This window comes from Leptonotus elevatus, chromosome 16 (assembly GCF_054856555.1).
Source record: "Leptonotus elevatus isolate MCC_2025b chromosome 16, RoL_Lele_1.0, whole genome shotgun sequence".
Classification (NCBI taxonomy): Eukaryota; Metazoa; Chordata; class Actinopteri; order Syngnathiformes; family Syngnathidae; genus Leptonotus; species Leptonotus elevatus.
The window spans coordinates 17,894,113-17,904,083 of NC_141254.1; the positions used below are offsets into that span (position 1 = coordinate 17,894,113).

The window sequence follows — 9,971 nt, forward strand, 5'->3', positions numbered from 1 at the left end:
AAATAAAAAACACTCTTATAATCCAGCACTGAGCTCTACTACTGCCTTTCATACTTTGGCCTTCAGTGGGGACTTAACCGACTTAATCCATCTCTTGATTCTATCACTATCACGTCGCAATTATAAAAAAAACATCAATACTACACGCACACAAAACGCAATAACAGCATGTAACTGTGCCACGTACATCATCTCGAGCACTTTGGAATCAATATTTATCTCATATGATGACAAAAACATTTCATTCATGGCAGATTCATCCTCACTATTTCATTGTAGCATTTGAGGATACGAGGACGAGAAATGACAAAAATAAATTGTGAGCTGACTTTGTTGCTGGGCTTCAGCTCTGGGTGGGGGAGATCCACTGTTCAACTGCTCAGATAATGAACAGGGAGACCTGGCAGTAATGCTGAGTCAAATTGGGAGCGATAGGTACTAAGAAAGGACAGGAAAGAGGTTCTGGGTTCCGTTTTTTTTTTTGTTCATTTAGGGGCGTCATCACAGCCCACACAATTTGATTGTGAATATGCGATTGCCTTCAAAATGACAGTGTGTAATCTTTAGCACCATTTAATGGTGAACTAATCATTTAATTAAATTTTTTTATAATATGCACACAAAAAATAAGTTCTATCGCATCAACGTCCATTTTTTAAATATAATTGTAAGTCTAGTAGCTGTCTTACAAGAGGCTGTCATGTTTCGCCACCGATGCCCAAAGGACAACTTTGCAAACGTAGTGGTGGTGCTTGCATCCAGTGTCGGACTCGTTGGGTCGACCACTGTCACTTAGTCCCATGATTCGAGCTCCCGTCGCTTGTCACCTTCTGCTTTGCTCTCACAAGCTTTTACAAACTTTTTTTTTTTTTACTAGCTTCTCCCGCTAGCCGCTCTTGTTTTTTACTCCGGCCTATAGCTCCGACTAAGTCCCGCTAGCCGCTCTTGTTAGCTGCTCCGGCTAATTCCGGCTCGCTCAGATGCTCGTTCGCTCCCGCAAAATAAGAATTGGTGGTAGGCTTGTGAAGTGTGGTCTCTCTGAGCCACCATATCGTGTGTGCTTTGAAATGCATGCACTTCGGCTACATTCTATGATATAGCGACATCGAGTGGTGATAATTACACACTGTCACTTTAAAAGGCGGATTTGGTTTGCTAAGTGACGTGAAAATAATGGTGGCTATTTGCTAACAATAGCATTAGCAATTGCGTTGTCAGTTGAGGCTTTCGGTAGCGGCTGTTTACATCCTCCTCCTAGCGACACCACTTCCTATGGATTACATTTCGTTCTAACTATGTGGTAGGCTATGTTCAATGTTGTTCGATGTTTATTAAGTGAATCCGCAACACTTTTTTTTTTTATGTTTCGTATTAGTGTGCTCTGTGAAATTCAAAAAGAGTCATCATAATCAAGCAGATAATGTGACATGTTTTGGAATGAATGGCACACAATGAGAGAAGTATTCAGCGGGAAAGGCAAATTAAAAACATTTCCTTTCTCATTGTGAGACTCGAATATTATGACTAATTAAAATTTCAGGGTCTGCGTCTCACAGGAGGATTACATTACTTCTGTGCTCGGGTTCAATGGAACATGAGCGCTTACAGTGTTTCGCTGGAACTGGAGGCCAAAGGTGGCGTTAAAGCCTGAAATTGGCCTCAAACGTTTTCCAAGCCACAAAAACGTCTTTTGATGCACGACTTTTGTCAACATTGTAGTGCAACTGCACGTTACTGTTTGAGTAAATAGCACAGACTGCAGCACAAATTACACGATTTACTTTACCAACTGTATATATTTTTACAGCACAGTGTCAAAGTGGTTGGGTTCGAATCTCAACTCGAGTTACCTGCGACGCTAATGAGGACGAACTCGATTCTTCAAAGCTGCGATACTGGCTCGCTTTCAGCTGGATTCATTTGCATTTCTCTTGTCTAGCTTCCCTTTACCTTTGAATAGCCTTCCATATATTTTCACATTATCTATTCACCGTTCTGCTCAGGTTTTCACGAGGTCGCCCGCTGCCCTAAGCCTCCTCCTCCTAAAAAAGAAACCAAGAACATTGATTTAGCATGAGTGAATTTGTTATTGCAAGATGTGGCGTACGCACTATGGAATGCCGGGTGCGAATTTCCTTTTCAACATTAGAGCTCCTCCTTAGATACACGAAAGAGTCTGCCATGGGGCCAACGCATAAAAAGCAGCAGAATACGTGCAAATTTTCTGTTTGTTCTTTCACTAGCGTCGCTCCGAGCTCCAAAACCAGAAGTGGTAGATTGAAACACGTTGCAACATTTCTTCTCTTTATAAAGCACACAGCAAACAAGCTCATAGGGCAGTGAGCGGAGGGACCGCGTTTGTAAAATCAGCTCCTTTTTTTTTTCTTTTTCTTTTTCCACATACAGCCGCAGAACTCGGATGATATTCTGGTAGCGTCAGCCGAGTGTCCAAGTGATGATGAAGATCTGGAAGAGTGTGAACCGGGAACAGGTGGGTTTTCTCTCTGTGGCAAAAACAAAATAGATGTGTCGTTACATCGGCAGTCGTCCAAAAAAAGCTCAGCACAAATTGCTGCTTTTACTGTAAGAGCTCTAATCAATGCTCAATTAGTCACTGGCTGTTGTCCACTTGAGTAAATGAATGCCTTGCCGCCAAATAGATAACTGCTTAAAAAATAACAGCTTTATAAATAGTGTGACATTATAGCAGCACGACAGTGTTTAACTCACCAGTGAATTCATCAATTTTTTAAACACTGCTTTTCTTTTCCTTCTATTGTGTTCTCTCCTGACACACCGCAAGCTGGAGGTCTAGTTTTAAAAAAAAAAACAACACCTCAATCTTTGAGCCCATTTGAAAGGAAACAAAGCACACAACAAATGAAATACACGTAGCCAGTGCGGACAGCCAGATTTTTATAAATGGGGGTGGTGGGCAAAGATACTTATGGGTATCCAAAGTTTAAAAAAAAAAAAATTAATTTCAATCGGAGTCTCTAACTGTTGAAATATATTTAAATACATTTAGCACATGTGCGCTCCAGTGCCCCCCGCGACCCTTGTGAGGAATAAACGGTTCAAGAAATGGATGAATGAATTATAGCGCACAGGAGATTTTTGCCCATAATGTGCTGTTTATTAACAATGGACAAAATGTACAACAATATTCAAAGTCTATGAACAAGTAACAGTGTTTAACATGAATAAAATTTGCAATTTGTTTTTTGAAATAAAAAATATATATTTTCTTGTTAAATTTTCTACACACCCTATGAAAATTTTTTATACATTTGTTACTCCTAGCACTTTATTTACAACCACATTGTTAATAATGTCATTTAATAATAATGTAATTAAATCCTGTTATTAAACCCCCACTTCTAGACTAAGCATATATACTAAGTGAGTAAATGTTAAGCTGTATTCTTCAAGCTGTTTTGCATGTGATGTTTAAATATCTTATTTTGAAATCTATGCTTTTAATTTGGAAGGCCGCTCCGTATTTCTGTTTCCTGTTTCACGTCTCTGTTCGTCATTCAGCTCATGTACTTATTTTTAGTTAACTTATTGATGTCCGTCCAAAACAATCTATCGGGACATAAAAAAATATTTAAAACAGTCACGCATCAGTAGATTCTTCTTCTCCAGACTACTACCGAGGTGGATTACAATATATTGGGGTACATAGCGCCACCTACTGTGCATGAGGGGCATAACAATTAGTAGGCGTCTGATTGGGGGGGAAAAATGTCAGGCTGCATTGGCAAGACAGCGCCGCGATCTGTCGATAATTTTGCACCTGCGGGGTCCAATCTCATTTCAGCGGGGGCACGTGCCTCCCTGGCCCGAATTGATTTATCACAGTCTGGCTTACATCTTGATGGATGTGATGCTTATGGTATACCTTATGAAAGTGCCTCAAACATACCCTTGAGCGTTGCTTACTACTTTGGAGAGCTAAATCTTGTCTCGTCTTACTATCATTACTTTGGCCACACCGTTCAGGCTGGTGCATCGATCATGGGTGACAGCGAGGACATAAGTCGAAGGTTTTGCACTGCACTTCCTTATTTGTAGGAACCAAGAATAAAAGGACAGAGAGAGGAACTACTACTGTGGGGCAGCTACGTATTCCGTGTAAGAATACTGTAATAACATATTAATAACATAGTAATAACATAGTAATAAAACAGCATGTCATGCTCCTCCCACACATTTGATGCCTCCTTCAAATAAATACCTGTTACTCACTGCAATTAAATAAATACAGCCACAGCCACTATTCAAAGACATTTTTCTAAGAAATTATGCAAATATTTGCTGTAAAGATTACAGTCTAAAAATGTTATTGTAATCCTTTCCAAAAAATTAGTGGACAGCAGCTAACTATGACTATTCTTTTCTTTCTATTGTATTGTGATTACTCACATCTCCAGTATCATAAAAATCTAATGTCCTGTACTAATTACCTGCATTAGTTTTCGTGTAGAATCCTACTAAATTCTCAGGAGAACAAGCGTCAGTATTATAGAGTCGTTAAGAGTGAATGATGGCGGCTAGGGCATGAGTTTATGGCACTGCAAGTGCAGCAATTTGAAATGTTTTCCCTTATTGAAGCACCCTCAATAATTAACGTGACCTTAGCCGTTTTTTTTGTTGTTAACATAAACGGGATTCAGATTACGGGCACAAAAACGGCCCAGACTGAAATGTCACAACATTGATGTATTCAAATAAAGTCAAAATGGCATTGCGTGACCTTTGTGTATCATGCGATGCTCATTTACATACAGTAGATAAGTATGGACCATATTGTCGTTGTTAAATGCGATTGGTTCAACTTAAATTGGAGTGTCACTGATTTATCCCCTTGTAACCGTGACAATTTCATTTCTTCATTTTGTGTTACTTGCTTTCAGGTCGGGTCTTGTTTATTTGTGTCCTCGTGTGAGCCTCTTGCCGTATTGCACGCTTACACACCCACACGTTTGAATCCGCATACTTAAGCGAGACCAAAGCGGTGGCTTCCGTTTGTGTATGGCCTCATGCAGTTCATGTCCAATAGACTCGTGGTGTAAAAATGATCATTAAGAAAATATCACTGACTTGCTGGTTAATGGTAATTTATTCTTTACTGATATTCCACTTAATGAGCAGATTGCGCCTCGTCGGTAATGAGCGCAACTGTTAAGGCGGAATTTTAATGCTGTTCTAATTTAGGATTCCCCCCCCCCTCCCCCTACCTTTTCTGTTTCTTTTTTAGGAGGTGAATTAGTCTTGCCTATTATAACAGTGGATTCCCTTGAGCCTCCATCCATCGCCACCCGTTACCCCGTCATCCCTCCTCCCCCTACCCTCCTGTCCCCCCTCGAAACCACCAAAGAGTCTGTGATAGTCCCTCCTCACCCTTCCTGCCCCCCAGACCAGGAGGACTGTGGTGACACCGTGGAGGTCTCGGCCTTCGGCTCCGGAGAGATGACGGAATCGGATGACGAGGACTTTTACAATAATAACAACTCCCCGTTGGTCACTGACAGGACAGTCCTTCCGCCACCTCCCGCCGCCGGTGAGGGCGGAGTCCAGAAACCCCGCCCCTTACCCCCTTATGTTCCCACCACCAACCCCGACCAGCTCCACATCCCCGCAGGCAAAATGAACACCCGAGACCAGGTGCTTCTGCCCCCTGCTCCCCCGTCCTCCCGAAACACACCGGGACTAACCTACCCCCCCAATTTTCCCCATGTGCCCACAGCCGACCCCACCGCCTCCGACGAAAACATCCAACCGGGCGCTGTGGAGGTGATCAGGGAGTCCAGTAGCACCACGGGGATGGTGGTTGGTATCGTGGCTGCTGCTGCTCTCTGCATTCTAATCCTCCTCTATGCCATGTACAAGTACCGCAACCGGGACGAGGGCTCCTACCAGACAGACCAGGGCCACAATTTTGCCAACAATTTTGCGGTGGAAGGCAACGGAGCGGTGGTCAAAGACAAAAGCACAGCGACCGCCTCGGCGGCCAAGGCAATCACAAAGGGCAAAAAGAACAAGGACAAAGAATATTACGTATGAGCAGGCGGGCGAGGACTGAGAGGATGTGTGAGAGCGCTCCACTTTCAAATCACCGACAGGTGTTTTTTTTTATTTTTTTTTGGGGGAATTATCATTCCGTTTGGATGTCAGACATTTCACAGGTAACTAGAAGCAACTGTCAAATGCAGACCGTGGTTAACACTAGCATTTCCCTCACAGTTGCACAGCTACCATAATGCTGTCATCCACTTCTTGTAAGTGCGTCGTTTTGAAGAGCGAACAAGCTCGGAAGAATCCTCTCCAGTGTTGCTTTGTATATAGCACGGATACGATGCAGTGAAAGCAACCGGGGGTTGAGGTGCCTCAATGTTTTGTGATCTCTGTCTCACGTCCTCCATTATGATCGAGTGGCTACAAAGCGTGAACGCAACACTGTTAAAATAGCACGTTGTCAAATTATAATATGAAGAATCGTCTGTGCAATTTAACTGAAAATCAAACAAAACTAAAGGGAAATTAAACTAGCTTTGGAATCTGAACTTTAAAAAAAAAAAAAAATGTGGGACTGGCTAAATGAAGTCATTCACTGCCATTGACGGCTATAGACGTCAAAAATTCATTTGAACTATTTCCATTGACGGCTATAGACGTCAAAAATTCATTTGAACTATTTCCATTAGTTTCACATTTTTTCCACCTTTTTTTAACAAGAGTATGAAAACCTAGAAAAAATATATTGTATATTTAGAACAGATAGAACATTCGTGATTAATCGTGAGTTAACTAGTGAAGTCATGTGATTAATTGCAATTAAAAATTGTAATCGCCTGATGCCCCTAATTATAAAAAAAGAAAGAAAAGATTATTAAAAATCAGGGGCGTCAGACGATTAACATTTTTAATTGTAATGACTTCAATACTCACTCACGATTAATCACACATTTGATATCTGTTCTAAATATAGAATTAAAAAAATGCAGGTTTTCATACTCTTGTTAACAAAAGTGGGGGAAAAAATTGAAACTAATCGAAGTAGTTCAAATTAATTTTTGACGTCTATAGCCGTCAATGGCAGTGAATGAGTTAACTGTATTTTGGTAAAATACCACAAGTTCTAGAGTGCAGTGAACCAAATCTACAAAATAATGAACGCTCCACCTAAAAAAAAAATAGTTTGCAATTGCGCATAAATGCCACCATTTGGAGGTCATAAAACACCAACACCATGCATCTAGCATGTGCATAATCATGTTCTGTAAATGATGAAATACAGTTTCCTAACAACACACTAGCACAAACTGACATCCTTAAAAATGTTATTTGGTCTCAGATAAGAATGACAAAGCAATTTTACGGTGGCCTTGCTCGGGCCTTAACAAAAGGAATGAATTAATAATAATTCTTTCAAGCATCGTTAATTAAAGTATTCCGTCTTTTTTGGAAGGTCCCAATGGGGGAATCAATAACCTTTTTGGGGGGGGGGGGGCATTGTTACGCTGAAAGAAAGGTCCTCTTCAGTTTCAGCTTTGGAACATTACACAAGGTCTTCAACCTTGACAAAATCCACAGTTCCAGATGAAGAAAAACAAACCCAAATGTAATAAATCAGAACGCGCTTCAACATATTTTTCATTTCAGGGTGCACGCACTTATACAAACGGCTTTTATTTTTCACTAACAGATTTGTTATTGCCAAAAAGCCAAGACTTTGTCTCTGTGTTTTTTTGGGGTCACGACACTTACTTATCATGCTCAATCACTCACTCAGAGATTTGCACAAAACAATTTGCTATTCATCGGATTTTATTCTAGAGCTTCTTTTTTTTTTAATTAGTAAAAGTATTAATGTGTCAAATGTCTGGAGGCAATAAAGTGCCAAAAATTGCATCTTTCTTTTTTTTTTCCCAAGAAGACCTTTGTGTCATAGTTGGTCACTTTTGTTTTTATGAAGAAAAAATGCTATTGTAACAAGGGTGTGTTCACTTTTTACAGCCACTGTCTATAATGAAAGTGTTGAGTTTTTGTGGTACACGAGCAAAAAAGGAAGCCTTTCATTTCTGTAAGACATCATCTCCTCCACCGTGTTGCATAATGAGGGTTCTAAGCGCCCCCCCCGCCCCCCCCTTTCGCCCCCAGCCTGCCCTGCCTGTGTCCTCAAGAGATGATCCTCATGAAAAATACAGGATGTTTAAAAAGGGATATCACTCAACGCACTCCGGCTGTTGAACCTTGCAGTAAGACGGACGGGAGTCATTTTATTTCTGGTGTGGTCGTTTAAATTCAAAAATAGGGATAAATGTGAAAAGTTCAGTCTACACCAAGTGAAGGTATATCTGTAAACATTGCTTGTATGTATATATAGAGGCTAGCGCGCTCGAGAGGCATTGTGTGGATGCAAAGTTACGGCGAAGAATCGGCGTCCGGGATGCTCGTCCCTGTCCCGCGTCCCCCTCACAGCTTTCACGACGATGACCCAAAAAGGCCCGACTTTCGGGCCGGCGAACATTTTCTCATCGTTGCTTCTCGGAAGCTGACTTTGAAAGCCAGCAGCGCGCTGTCCATCTTGTTTCCTCCATGGGAGAAAAACAAACAAACAAACTGTTAAGGGATGGTCCAAAAAGCACACAGGAAATGTAAACATATCGTGGAGACATAGATATTCCTTGTAAAGCAGACAAACATGTATTGTTTTTTTTCTATCAGTGACTTAAAGACTATTCCATGAGATGAATAATTGATGATGTGTGAATTGTATTGATATTTCTCTGATATTTCGATGTACCTTGTCTCACCGCTCCTCCTAACACGTTCCTTTTTAGATTGCCTTTGACTCCGACAAAAAGCACACACTTTCCTCCGATAGCTGCAGACATCTCGTGTTCCTGCATTATTCATGGCTCTGATGGGACAAACGGATGTTTTTGTTTTATGGCATTGTGCATTTTATATGTGCTGAATCTGTTACTCAATGGATCTAACGATATAAAGCCATTTCCTCTGTTGGGTTCGGTCTACATTAACTTATTATTCATGCTCTGTGATCCCCTGTTACTTTTTTTTATGAAAAGTGCCATTCGACGCGAGCTGCTCTGTGCTCGGAAAAATATTTCATCCCTCACTCATTGCTATTGTATAGTGTTCATGTGAAATGGATCTCAATATGTGTACAGGACGTGCATAAAGATACAAAAAAAAAAAAAATACACTTGATGATATACTTTGTACACACTTGTGTTGTGTGCTGCTTCTTGGACAAAATGCAACGCTTTTTATCGACTTGCCGGGTTCGAGGCGGAGAATCCACTCAGGACGCCCAGGATTCGTCCCAAAAATAAACCCAAAAAAACCACAGAATTAACTCACGGTAGCAGTACATCGTAATGAATTTTTATTCTACTCAAAGGTTAGCACTCGTCGACGCAATCAATACATTTACAATGGTGTCATTTTACACGCAAGACATAAGGTGAACGTGCTTTTACACGGTGGAACATCATTTCATTGGAGTTGTAGGTCATGATATGGTTTCCAAATGTCTCTTGCACTTGAGTTTCATCACCATGGCCTCGCTCTGCTCTCGTTTCCGCACCGAGTGTGTCTCTCTCTTCTCCTCAGGCAGCGTCTCGATCGGACATGTTTGCGCACTGATGTCCAACACTTAGCTTCAATTCAAGTGTTTTAGGTTGTTGTTGTAGTTGTTACTTCCGCATACAAATAGACACTTGGGCCTGGTGTGGAGAGCAGTAAATGTGAATTTATCGTGCTGAAAAAAATGCATAAACTAAAGGAAGAGAGTTGAACTATAATATCAAAATATAGATTTCATGGACAGTTGAGAAAGAGCACATCTTATGTAAGAAATACTCGTTAATGCATTACGACTTCCATCTATGAATCATAGATGCCGTTAAAAGTCTTCTGTGCTGTAGAATTCTGCCGCA

The 9,971-nt window shown here is 41.0% G+C and overlaps 1 protein-coding gene across 7 annotated transcripts in view; it reads left to right on the forward strand.

Annotated features, from left to right (window-relative positions):
* LOC147161107 (neurexin-2-like) overlaps positions 1-9,254 on the forward strand; it is a 148,173-nt gene extending 138,919 nt beyond the window's left edge. For all 7 annotated transcript variants that reach the window (XM_086057877.1, XM_086057881.1, XM_086057879.1 and 4 more), the window contains 2 exons: positions 2,407-2,491; positions 5,264-9,254. In XM_086057877.1, coding sequence (XP_085914003.1) covers positions 2,407-2,491; positions 5,264-6,069 — 891 coding nt within the window. In that variant the 3' untranslated portion in view covers positions 6,070-9,254. The remainder of the gene's footprint in view (positions 1-2,406; positions 2,492-5,263) is intronic.
* The last annotated feature ends 717 nt before the right edge of the window (positions 9,255-9,971 follow it).